The 13,075-nt window shown below is 42.0% G+C and overlaps 2 protein-coding genes across 2 annotated transcripts; one reads left to right on the top strand and one right to left on the bottom strand.

The window, feature by feature from the left end:
* Positions 1-2,210: 2,210 nt before the first annotated feature.
* On the top strand, positions 2,211-8,222 carry RPF1 (ribosome production factor 1 homolog). The gene is made up of 9 exons (XM_082054648.1): positions 2,211-2,421; positions 2,520-2,576; positions 3,633-3,713; positions 4,127-4,222; positions 4,942-5,095; positions 5,672-5,754; positions 6,635-6,816; positions 6,910-7,036; positions 7,831-8,222. The coding sequence occupies exons 1-9, from the start codon at positions 2,260-2,262 to the stop codon at positions 7,870-7,872; spliced, it is 984 nt and encodes a 327-aa protein (XP_081910774.1). The 5' UTR covers positions 2,211-2,259; the 3' UTR covers positions 7,873-8,222.
* Positions 8,223-8,970: 748 nt separating this feature from the next.
* Positions 8,971-12,890, bottom strand: GNG5 (G protein subunit gamma 5). Its single transcript, XM_082054649.1, has 3 exons — positions 12,719-12,890; positions 11,461-11,616; positions 8,971-9,224 (listed from the first exon to the last, which is right to left on the bottom strand). The coding sequence occupies exons 1-2, from the start codon at positions 12,797-12,799 to the stop codon at positions 11,491-11,493; spliced, it is 207 nt and encodes a 68-aa protein (XP_081910775.1). The 5' UTR covers positions 12,800-12,890; the 3' UTR covers positions 8,971-9,224; positions 11,461-11,490.
* Between the last annotated feature and the right edge of the window lie 185 nt (positions 12,891-13,075).

The raw sequence follows: 13,075 nt of genomic DNA, 5'->3' as shown, positions 1-13,075 counted from the left end.
CATTAAAAACAAACAAACAAACAGGTCTCTGGTAAGTTCTTGAATGCAGAGGCACCTTCCTCTCTTTTCTCATCTCCTACCCTAAATATTTTCTAACTTAATTTCCTTTCTGCAGCTGAATTTTTGTTCTTTCAACTTAATCCCAAGATATTTTTAATTGTTTAAAATGCCAGAAAAGCAAAAAAATCTTGTGCTTTATCGATACAACACAAAATGATGCGGCTATGACTGCAGCTGGGTCAGCAGTAATTTACAGAACTTTCCTCCAAAAATTCCATAGTGCTGACATGGAATATATGTCTCTATTTATCACTCTCCACCATGGAACTTACTTGTTGTTTTACAGAAATCAAAGCTACTCGTGCTTTCCATTTTTTTATTTTTTAACCCAGCAGCTTCTTCCAAAAGATGGTTTCCTGTCAGCGCTATGTTAGTGATAAAGAGTATCCTGGTTATCTACACAGAACAGAGTTCATAGCTAAAATAAGCAAAAGACCTTGGGGCCTCCTCTATGCAGAAATTAAACTAATACTTTGCATGCATTTAGTAGTTGGGCCTTCAATTGAAGTTATAATTGCACCTTGTTAGTAATCTTATTCTTACCAAGTCCACAACGTGTTTCTTGTGTCTTTTTATTGCCCCTCCCCTGCCCTAGGAAGTTCTTGTATCATTGTATGTTATTATTTTGTCCTTGGCAGAAAAGCCTGTGGATAATATTAGGAGGCTGTCTTCCGTCTTGCCGCGAGGGAGAAGAATAATGTGTTTTTTCCACACGTAAGCACTCAGTGAGCATCACACAGTTACGCTGGACAACAGTTTGCAATGATCCCCACAGAAACACCACTGCAAACTGGAATTAGAAATAACTCCGAATTCCCCATTAGCTCTGCTAACAGCAGTGATGGAAATCTCTGCTAATGACTTTTAGCGATACCCCTGCAATCTCTGTCATTTGAATCAGCGAGTAAGACAAAGTTACAGAAAGTCCTTTGTCTGCATAGTCTCAACTAAATCCCCCAAACCTTAATCACCATGGAAACTACTTATCCTTAAGGCACTAAGGACAGCTGCAATACTTTCTCTTAACAAAAATGGGAGTGAGGCTCAGAAAAATATAGGATTGTGCATAATGAGGCCTTTGATCTTTCATTTACGTCTGTGTTTAGTAGGAATAACCTCCGTGAAGCAAGCTGAGTTGCAGAATTAAATTCTTCAGTAGGACAGAAGTAGGTTTGGGACATGGTTTGGTTCTGGTTATTTCTAGATCTTTTTCCATTATCTTCATGCGCATATGTTAACAGATTTCTTTTTCACTTTTCTAGTAACAGAAACTTAGCAATGCAAAATAGTGTTCGTATATAAAATTAGGAGACATATTCCAAGCTTTGAGACAATCCTTGGGACAAATGGAAGTAATCAGTTCCACTGAGCTGCTGAATTTTGGAGTCTGAGATTAAAAATGGCTCAAATTTAGCACAGGCCCCACCGAAATCCTGACGTATTCAATTTCCACAAACCACAGTATATTCTTCACTGTTCAGCAACACTCAGACACCTCCAAGCTGGAAAATCAGCGCAGGAACAGGCCATCTCATTTCCAGCTTTACACAAATTTAATGTCTGTATTTAGTTGCGAGGGTTGTTTAATTTCAAGCTAAGTTTTAACAGGTTTTATTGGAATAATTCCCAGGAACGTTACCATCAGACAACCCCGCGGCTCTGCGGACACTCCCAACTTAACTCGGGTGTGCAAACGCCTGGACGTGAAACGCGCACACGGGCAAACACCGCTGGGTCACCATGTTGCTGTCATTTGTGTAAACCCACCGGTGTGTCTGTTCAAAGCTTCCCACTTTGAGGACCCCGATTGCGAGTCACACTGCAGCAATAGTAACGATTTGCATTAAACACTCCCACCGCACCCCGCCCCGTGTCCGCGGCCGCGTCTCCTCCCGCCGGCGGTTGGCGCAGCGCGAAGCCCCGCCCCTCACAGCGGCCCAGCCCCTCACACCGGCCCCGCCCTTCACACCGGCCCCGCCCCTCACACCGGCCCCGCCCCTCACAGCGGCCCAGCCCCTCACACCGGCCCCGCCCCTCACACCGGCCCCGCCCCTCACACCGGCCCCGCCCCTCACACCGGCCCCGCCCTTCACACCGGCCCCGCGCTCGCCCGCCCCAAGCGCCGCTCCCCGCGCACGCGTGCTCCCGGTTGGCGGGGTCAGAGGTCAGGGGTGAGGGGTCAGTTCCGCCGGCAGCAGCATGGCGGGCGGGGACAGCGGCGCGGCGGGCTCGGCCGTGCAGGATGGGCCGCCGCCGCCCCCGGAGCGGGTTCTCTTCCCGCCGACCTTCAGCGTGTCCGAGATCAAGAACAAGCAGCGGCGGCACTTCATGTTCCTTCGCTGGAAGCAGCAGCAGAGGAAGGTGGGGGAGGGCCCGGCGTGGCGGCCGGTACCGGAGGGCGGGGGAGGCCCCGGGCGGCGGCGGGTCTGGCTAACGGGTCGCTCTCCCTGTCGCTCCAGGAGAAGCTGGCCAACAAGAGGAAGCGGAGGAAGGAGCGGGAAGCCCTGGGAGACAAGGTGAGTGCGGGCTCCGGGCGGTGCGAGGCCGCCCGGCCCGGCGGGGCTCGGTAGCCCGGGGAGTCGCACGGTGTCTCCGCAGAGCCTGGGGAGCGGGGCGGGGAGCTCGGTGCCCGCGGGACACGGGGCCTCCAGGGACCCCCGTAGGGCTGGGGAGGTGTCGGCTGCGCCAGGAACGCGGTGGGTGCTGGTTACACGGTGCTCAGCCGGGTGGGGTGGGTTTAAAACTAACCAACATACAAGCAAGCCCTCCCGAAAAGCCTTCTCTGTGTGGTGTACTTGGAACAGCTTCGTGCTGGAGGAATTATACTCCAATGAGTGTTTTCTGTATAAGTTCAAACCATCAGCTCTGACCAAACAAACCCTGCCCCGACCTGGGTTCACGGCTGGGTTTGCTGCTTTTCCTGACCTGGGGCACACTGGCAGCCAGTTGTGAATACCTGTGCTACCGCAATCTCACAAGAGTTATATGGGTTATATACGTTATATGGGTTATATACGTTATATGGGTTATATACGTTATATGGGTTATATACGTTATATGGGTTATATACGTTATATGGGTTATATACGTTATATGAGTTATATACGTTATATGGGTTATATACGTTATATGAGTTATATACGTTATATGAGTTATATACGTTATATGAGTTATATACTATTTATCATTGAATTGTAGGTGTCCAGGATATCAAGGCTAAAATGTGTTGCTGTTGAAAGTGGAGTTTCTTTCTTCACGAAAGAGAAGCAAATTAGATAGAAAGTTCCCCTCCTATTATTTGTTTTTGAACCCAGTTTTTTAATTAGACTGAAATTAAGCAGCGTCACTGTTCTAGCGATGCTTCTCTTCCATGTGGTGTGCTCTGGTGTCCCAATACACATGCATATCTTTAATCAAGGTGATGTTGTGACTTCTTTTCTAAAAGCATAAAATATTAATATTTCTGATCCTATGTAGAAATATTCACAATATCATGGTAGTTTTAAAGTATTTTTCACAATACACTTTAAAGTTACGTGAATGTGTTATGCTAATAAACTTATTTATTTTAGGCACCTCCAAAAGCCATACCAAAGACTATTGAAAATCAGAGAGTGTACGATGAAACAACCGTAGATCTCAATGATGAAGAGGTAACTGCTTAATTTCTGCATGTGCTATTAAATTAACCATTTTTATCCAAGAAGAGATATAAAATGGGTTGATGAAACTTAACATTCAGTGCTCTGCTGTTCAGGTGCTGATGAGTTACTTTTTACGTGTGATGGTTTCACTAAGAGGTGATGTTAATTTTTCATTACCTACATTATATAATTGCCTTTTACATTACTGTTACTGATAGCAAAACCTGTCAATCAATGTTCATCACACAAGATTCTTAAAAAATGTAAAAACCACACATCTTGTGATGATTAATTACAGGACAGGTCTTGTGAACTGAAGTTTTTCTCACTAAATTCAATTTCATCAGAATTTAGATCAGATTGAACAATTGTTCTTCAGTTATTTAATGTATGGTGGATTAACAAGACTTCTGTTCTTCCAGGTTGCTTTTGATGAAGCAACTGATGAATTTGCGCCGTACTTCAACAGACAGACAGTTCCCAAGATTCTTATTACAACATCAGACAGACCTCGTGGGGTTCGTATGTTTTACTTGGAGAGTTCTGAGCAGTCAACTGGTTATAAGATACCAAGGTTTTCATACTGCAGTTGGCAAATTAAAGCTGAAAATAATAGCTTTCACATGGATTTCTTTCTGCCGTTTTATTCAGCAACTGTCAATAACCTTGTATATGCCTATAACCTATGAGTTTGCCTAGAACTGTTTGTTTTCTTCATAAAGCAAAATCAACCTCATGCATACGTTTTGATATGTGAATGATTTGCTTACCTAACTGGGGAGATTATGGACGTTTGTTGAAAACATTAAAGAAGTAGTTTTAAAAACAGTAGGATGTACACACCTCAGACAGTTTATCTGGAAACTCAGACTTTAGTACCTGAAGTAATAGTTATATTGTATTTTGAAATGTTATGATCTTTTTGTAAAGCAATGTCCTTAATTATTAATGAGTTTGGGATTTATGCTTTTGGAATTTTCCAGTTTTTCTGTGATTGGGGGAGGGAGGGTGAAAAATCCTCTAAATAAGAAAAAAAGTCCCTGATGTGCTGCAGTCTACTGCAAGTATTTTTTTTTTCCCCACTGACTGCACAAAGTAATTTAATAGCTTGTCTTCAAATGTTTATAGAGATACTGGAAGTAATTTATCATCAGGAGGGCAGCAACCCTCCATTCCCCTCATATTCAAATTTGACGCTGTATTTACCACATTGCAATTTAACTCACCTGTTTTGCAGAGAACAGTGAGATTCTGTGAACAACTGTCAACTGTTATACCTAACTCACATGTCTACTATCGAAGAGGACTGGCTTTGAAAAGAATTATTCCACAGTGTATTGCAAGGGATTTCACTGATTTAATCGTCATTAATGAAGATCGCAAAATACCAAGTATCCTTTTGTGTATTTGTTAAACTAGATATGCTAGCTCTGAGCCTATTAGGGAAACAAAGTGATTCTGTAGTGTGCATCAAAGATCTATTTTAGTCTGGATTTTTTCTCTTCACTCTGCAGCTTACAGTGTAACTACAGTTAAAAATCACTGTGCCAACTGGAATATCTGATGGCTAAGGGTACTTGGAACTATTAAGGAAAGTGCGTTGACTTTTTTTTTAGTTTGTAATTTATGGATAAACATTATTTCAGTAAATTTAACGGTTTGATTAACAAGTTTTTCTGACTGGGAAGTTGAATTTAGTTTTGCTGACTAGGTAAAACATTACTAATTAATGAGTGGGAAGGTGACAAGGTAACTGTGGTTAGTTATTGAAGCAAAATTTAATGGACTGACTTCAGAACAGTAGTTAACTGGTTTATGAATGTATGTTGGAAAATATAATGAAACCGTGTAATTCAGACATAGGTTATGGATATAATATTTCAATGTAATACTGTGTTTCACAGAAAATATTCCTCTGTAAATTACATGTTCAATTTTACCAGCCTTTTTTTTAACCCTCTGAACAGATGGTCTTGTTTTAAGTCATCTGCCTGATGGTCCAACTGCTCATTTTAGAATGAGTAGTGTCCGTTTGCGTAAAGAAATAAAGGTGAGACTCCAACAAAATAATTTTTAAAAAGGGTAGTCTGTTGTTTAGTGATAAATATATTTAGTCTGCTTGAACTGTCAAAACTGGTTGTGCTTTTGTACAGTTCAGCTGATCTCGTAAAGGTGTTTTTCATAAGCTAACAGAAGGCTAAGGATTAGTATATTCCAGTGCCATAAGCAGCATATTTCCTTTTTCATAGTTATTTGATGAATTGCTTTAACTGTCTGCCAAGTAGATCTATAGTCATGCCAATAAATAGCAGCTGATAACCTACATCAATAGTGAATACCCAATGTATAGTACACACACACAGTAAGGTACTTAAACATCAGCAGTATAGAAGATTTCAATAGATGTAGTTCCTAGTCTTGAATAAAACCTAGTTATTCTTGTTCTTACAGCCATGTCACCTCTTAGGTAGTTAAGGATTGCTTACTTAGCCCTAATTCATTTGCAGTAAAATGTTCTTTTTCTTTTGAAATAAGTAATTTTTAAACTTCATCTGTTCTTACTATGGAAGAATCCTTTATCTTTGTAGTCCCGTGTACTCTGAGTTGGCACTCCCGTGATAGGAACCCTGCATTATTCGCTATAAGGGGTGCTGCTGGAAATTGGTGCAGGAGAGAGGAAATGTAAAATTACTTGTTCTTTTTCATTACATTTATATTGTTGGTACCAAAGATGCTGATGTTACCAGCTGCTCCTTTACTTGTATACAAACTTAGATTGCATTTGAAGAAATGATTAGGGCATGTTATCAGCCCTGTTAAAAGAATTTGGCCCTGGTTGTCTTCCCGTTATTTCAAACTCTGCTTTGATAATATATTAAAATCCTTCTGCGTTCTATTATTTGCATTCTTATCTCTTACTTTCATTTCAGCGAAAAGGGAAGGAGCCCACAGAACACATACCTGAAGTAATCCTGAATAATTTTACAACACGACTGGGCCATTCTATTGGTCGCATGCTTGCCTGTCTCTTCCCACACGATCCTCAGTTCATTGGAAGACAAGTAGCCACATTTCACAACCAGCGAGACTACATCTTTTTCAGATTCCACAGGTGATGTTTTGATGTTTTTTGCAAAACTCACAAACGAGAGAGAATATTCTTGTAACTTAGTTCCTAAATCTTTTTTTTCTTTCCTTCCCCAAGATATATCTTCAAGAGTGAAAAGAAAGTGGGAATTCAAGAACTTGGGCCACGTTTTACACTAAAGCTGAGGTCTCTTCAAAGAGGAACCTTTGATTCTAAATTTGGAGAATATGAATGGATTCATAAGGTATGTCTAAGTAATTATAATAGTCCTTCTTGGGAAGTGAGACTGAATCTGATATGAAATTTAACCGCAAAATTTAGCCTAAAACAGTATAAATGCAGTTCTCGATTCAGAAGTGTTTAACTGATATATTTAGAGGTACCTTTTTGAGAAATATGCGAAGTAGAAGAATTCTGCTATATTGCAAGTCAAAAATAAAAATCACAAGGATAATGAATATCAATATACCACAACTACTTATTTGCAGAATGTAATTTCTGTAACATATACAGGTATAAGCAGTTGTGAACAAGGGTGTAAGCTATTATTGGAACCCTAGTAAACTTGAGAAGCTATTTTTGTACAAGGTGAGTGCAAGAATCATCATATAAAAACAGTTAAGCTATTTACATAAATGTCAGACAGTTTTTAACAGTGAATGGAAAGTAACACTGACCACTGCACATCTTCAAGTGGAATGGAAGTATTACTCTAGGCAATGATAAATCACTTTTCCAGTCATTTTCACCATAAAATTGTAGTTGATTGGCAAAACTTAGAAGTCAGTATCCATGCTATACCAGAAGGAAAATGCTAATACTCATGGAATGGATAATCTTGTTTGTTTTAAAGACACTTTGCTGTCAGCAGAGAACTGTTACATGTTCTTCAGTTCTGTATCATTAATCTTGTTAGTCTTGAAAAGCTGTAACTGTAACACATTTCACTGCCTACCCTACTGTAAACTGGAGTGGTCATCCTTGTTTGTAGCTTGTTGCATGAATTTGCTGGTTAATACATTATCTTTTAAATTTCAGCGCCGAGAAATGGATACAAGTAGAAGAAAATTTCACTTATAAGGGACAGCTATCTGCCAGTTGCTGGTGACAATACAACTGCTTTCAACTGTGGATTATCTCAGACTGCTATCTAATTATGATACTGGACAGTACCTGTCTGCAGAAAGACAATCTGCAAACATTAAAACTTCTACAAGAGCAGATTGAGTAGGATGCATCTTTCTTCCTATGTTTGCAGTTAAATCCAACATGACAAGGACAGTGACTCTTTTTCCAGTTTAGCAGGAAAAACTATGGCAATGTCAGAGCAATCTGCAATTTAGCTGTCACTGAAGATTTGCCGTGACTTCTGCTGTTCTGTAAATTACACTTTGCAACATCAAAGACAATAAATATTTTGGATAAAGATAGTCTCAGAGTATTTCTAGTTATACAGCTTTTCTGTTAAGCAGCTAAACCCAGAGGTCTTCTATTAATCAGGTAAGAGGTAAACATTTTAAACCTCTTTCTAACTTACAGCATGCTGTTCCCTGACAGTATGGTGATAGTTTTCCAAAAACAGTCTCCTATCTAGAGAACATTGAGAGGCCCTATGCCATCCAGGAAGTCTGTGGTATTTTATGTCATTAACATCTTGCATAAAATAGCCACATTGCTGAAATTACAAAAATAATATGCTTGACTTTTACAGGTGTCTTTTCTTTAAATGTTGTATTTGAAAGAGGTATATACCCAAAACAGTCACTGTTATTGTATATAAAAAGAAATAAATGCTGATGGGAAAGAATTCGTAAGGCCAGCTTAGAGGAAGTACATAAAACTATCTCATCTAAAAATGCTGCTCAGTTGAACGTATGAGGTCTCTGAGTGAGGTTTTTCCCACTAAAATTTTAAAAATGCTTTTTCACCCTCATAGCTATACTCAAGTTGGTATTACCTGCAAAATAAAATGCTCTTCTGCCTTAAGTTTGCACATTCACTGGCAGCTAAAAAGCTAAGTTTTATTTCAATTACTTTCTTTTCATATGCAGGCAAACTTGCAGCAGCACAGAATATTTAAAGACAGGCTCCTGTACACGTTGTCCAGCTACTGCAGAGTCGTGCAGTAATGGGTGAGGTGTCGACATATCCAGAAGTTAATCAACTCATTACAGTAACTTCAACACCAGACTAAGTCAAGACACTTTTATTTTTTGCTTGGCATATAAAACTGATTCCCTTATGAAACAGAAGTGTTGTAACTAGGATACAGTTCATTTGGAGAGGTAGATGGTAAGAGGTTCGACGACAGTAGCAATTCTACAGTTAGATTTGGCACGTCAAAGCTAAGCTTTTGTACAGACTGCAAACCAGGCCACTCCTTGAGGCACTCTGCCCCTACACACAGCAGCTAGGAAAAGATGCTAAAAGATCTGAAAAACAAAACCAAAATGTGGTTAGAAAAGTATCAGTGCTAAGTAAAGCAACTCTATATCTAAGAACATGTACCTTCAGAATATGCCATGGACAGCTACTTAGAAAAAAAAAAATCCTTTTCTCAGATGTTTTATAAAACTATTGGTTTATAAAATAAACTTTTCAACATGAAGCTGTCCGCAAGGGTATAAGGTGATAATCAAAGCTATTACAAAAGAACTGAAGCTTAGTGTCTCCTGGAAGCCAAACAGCAAAGTGGAAGGACAGAAAAAGTTGTTCCTGGTCACTTCGTACCTATTCGGTCTTTGAAAAGCAGGGGGAGTCTGTGTAATTTGGAAAGGACACTTCACAGAGGTAGTACTGACTGTGCAAACACAAACTCTATTGGGTCACCGTGAAAACACCAGGATTACAACTAAAGAAATTGCCTATTTTGAGGAAGTGCTTGCAAAAGATGATACGGAGTAGGAAAAAAAAAGGTTTTTTATTGGTAACGTTACTAAAACTGCTATTCTAACGACTTTTGCTTGTAATATCAGCAGAAACAAGTGCTCTGTGCCAAAATCAGAAAGGGGGAAGGGCTGTAATTGAGAATGAAAATACTAAGCCTTTTGTGCCCTGTGTACGCACATGTGTGTGTGAGACAAAGGAAACATTATTCCCTGATGTCCACACCCAGGAATTACTAGACCGTGGCAAAGCTCAGTGGGGAACTGTATATGTCACCGATTAACATACAGTTTATTTGACTTTTCATAGGTTATCAGTCTAAAATGCTTACAGATGATCTGATTTCTTCCTTGAATCACTGCTTACAGCTGAAGCTACAGTAGTGTGAACACAAGTCCGTGTCCAAGAATAGTATCTTTTAAATAAGAATAGTTGATAAAATTCACAATAGAGATGATAACTTTAAAAGCTACAAGAACTCTTAAGGCACATTTCAGTTACACTGTTGTAATTCACTGCTCAAAACAATGGGGGAAGTCTTTTTGTTTGTTAAATAGTGAAGCATCAACCTCTATACTGTTACTGCTCTGGTCTTTACTAGCATGAACCACCTTGCTTACACACAAACTTTTGGGAAGCTTTCTACTGTTTGCTTGAGAGGAAAACAATTTTAAAGAACAATTTTAACAACTCATTCTGACTGTGGTCAACTTTCTATATAGCTGCCCAAATAATGCAACTCAAATTTAGCCAACTACAATTCTTTAGGTGATATAAGTCAGCTATAAAACCAGAATTCTTGAAGGTCAAGACTCACCATGAGATTTCTAAGGATTGTGAACTATGGTTAACTGCATATCAGGTGCTTCTGAATAACATGCTCTCAGTCCCAACAGATCCAAGAGGGAGAAGAGGGACATGGTAAAATTATAATGTATTTACTGTGGGCAAAATATCAAATTATTGGGACCCTCAGAGTCTTGGTGAGACTACTGTGGATCTAAAACTCACCTTTCTAAATAGGTTAGTCTGAAATCTAACCACCAGAATTTTCAAGGAATGCCAGATCAGTAGTCTTCATAGTGATAGCAGTAGTGCTAATGAACCTATAAAAGTTTTGGAATGAAAATCCAAAGGAGTATCCAACTGTTCCTAATTATTCAAACTGCTACCCATGTAGTAGCTTATTTAAGTGGAGTATGGGCCTTTATACAATTCTTGGACTAAGTACTATTTAATTTTGGCTTAGAGGGTGTGTCCTAGAGGGAACAGTGCTCTTCTTCGAGACCACCACTAACCTATCTTTGGAAGTGCTCTTCCAAAGTTTAAGAACTAAAGTCTGCTTTATCTGCCACAAACAGCATTCACCATGTATGCTGTCAGGCAAGTAATCCTCTGTGAGAAAAGGGAAATAATACCCTTGCACAGAAGGAAGATACGTCAGAATTACTGTACAGCCGGGTTAGTCCAAATAGCAGCTCAGTAGTAGCTGGCGCCACTACTGCTTTGCTGCAGCAACAGAAACTGTTGGAAGCTCTGCAACAGCAAAATGCTACTCATAATATTTATATTATGTGTCCAATATTTATGTTACTTGTGTCCAGTACAGAGCTGCTGGCAGAATGGGGCAGGAGGGGCCCACAATGTGGATCTAGACCAACACCAGCTGCAGAAGTCAGGTGTCTCTTCTGAATACTTTTACTACAAACAGTCTCATTTAAAGCCTGCTATTGTTATCTGTTATTGACAGAGCAGTTTATGAATCGTAACTCAAGAACTTACCACTGAAAGATACCGAAGTAGTTCACATAATTACAAAAATGAACAAACTTTCTGGGGTCTGAATGGATTTGTACTTGATGATACTCCTGTCAGGAGAGGATCATGTTGTGCATTCTGCAGGCAGAATTGCTTCAAGTCTGCTGCAGCCTGAGAAACCTAGTAATAGTGAAAGTTTGCATTAGGATTCACAGAACACTTGCCTGAGGATGTAGCTAAAGCAAAAAGTATAAATACTGCTAAATGACTTTGCAATACAGCTTATGTAGATTTTATACAACAACTTCATTGTAATTTTTTTGTTTCTTAAATGCAAGAAGTTTTGCAACATTAGAATAAGAATTAATTTGTAAATTTTTCATGTTAAACTTCTAAGCCTGAAGGGTGAAAGATGAACATCTTGGAGATGGCTTTGTTATGAAGATCCTTGTTCTAGCCTGAATTGGTTAAAAATACAGCCTATAGTTTAAGATGCTCTATTCAACTGAACTGGCATTTTATCTTCCCTTGGAAAGCCATCCTTACTATGAGATAGCGTGTGGGTTTTTTGGTAGGCAGCACCTACCTAAAAGCAGTGAAAAAATTATCCATCCTGCTTTTCTTTGCTGTAACTCTGAACTCATTAAAAAAAAAAAAGTTTCAGGAAGTAGCACCTTTAGTGGTATCCTGTATTTGCCGTTTGCCCAGAGTTTCTCTAATTGGGCAGGGCCCAGTCTCACCCCGAAAATGCACAAGTTCAATGCGGCAGCACGTCGTGCAGCAAAGTCTCCATTTCAGTGTCAGGGCCAGGCCAGCCAAGGCAACCTGTTGTATCCCCGGCTCGGGTGCCCTGTTCACCGGGCTAATGGAAGAAAAGTATCTCCAGAATAAGGAAATTAAGGGGAGAGTGGGCACGTCCATCCCCGAGCAGCGCTCGGCTGGAGAGCAGCCCCGGGGTCCCCGCGGGCTGCAGGAAGCGAGAGGGCGCGGCGGGCCAGTCCGGGCCCCGCTCGGGCTGAGCCCCGGGAGGCGACGGCAGCGGGAAGGGACCCGACTGCGCGGCTGGGGAGGCCCGACGGAGCCCTGGGGCTAAAGCCCTGGAGCGGGGCGCCGCCGCCCAGTAGGGCCAGGGCAGGTCGGGGCTGTCTGCCCCGGCCCAGCCCCTGCCCCGCCGGGCGGCCCGGCCGCCTCCGAGCAGCGCCGCGGGGCGCGGCCGCGGGACGGTGTAATGGCGGCGCGTCCGCCCCGTCCCGTCCCGTCGCGTCCCGGCTCCGCTGCTCACCTTCACGCGCGTCACGCTGGCCTCCAGGCGCAGCTGCTGCACCACCTTCTTCATGGCCGCCACGTTGGAGGAGCCCGACATGGTGGGAGCGGCGGCGGGCACGGCAGGCGGCGGCACACCCAGCACAACTTCCCGGCGCGTCCCAAACTCTCCGGCACGGCGGCGCCTGCGCAGCGGCCGGGGCCAGCGCTGCCGCGGGGGGCGCTGCGGGGCCGGGCGGCAGCGCGGTGTCCGGGGCTCTCACGGCTGCGTGTGGCTGCTCGGCTGGGAGCTCCGTGTGCCCGGGCAGGGAGAAGCCGCCTGGAAACATGGAAATGAGGGACACGGGGACCGATGGGAAGAACTTGTGCTGTAATC

Source organism: Streptopelia decaocto, assembly GCF_964273445.1.
Source record: "Streptopelia decaocto genome assembly, chromosome: 5".
Lineage (NCBI taxonomy): Eukaryota > Metazoa > Chordata > Aves > Columbiformes > Columbidae > Streptopelia > Streptopelia decaocto.
The sequence above is the reverse complement of the archived record's forward strand: the minus strand, read 5'-3'. Positions and strand labels throughout refer to the sequence as shown.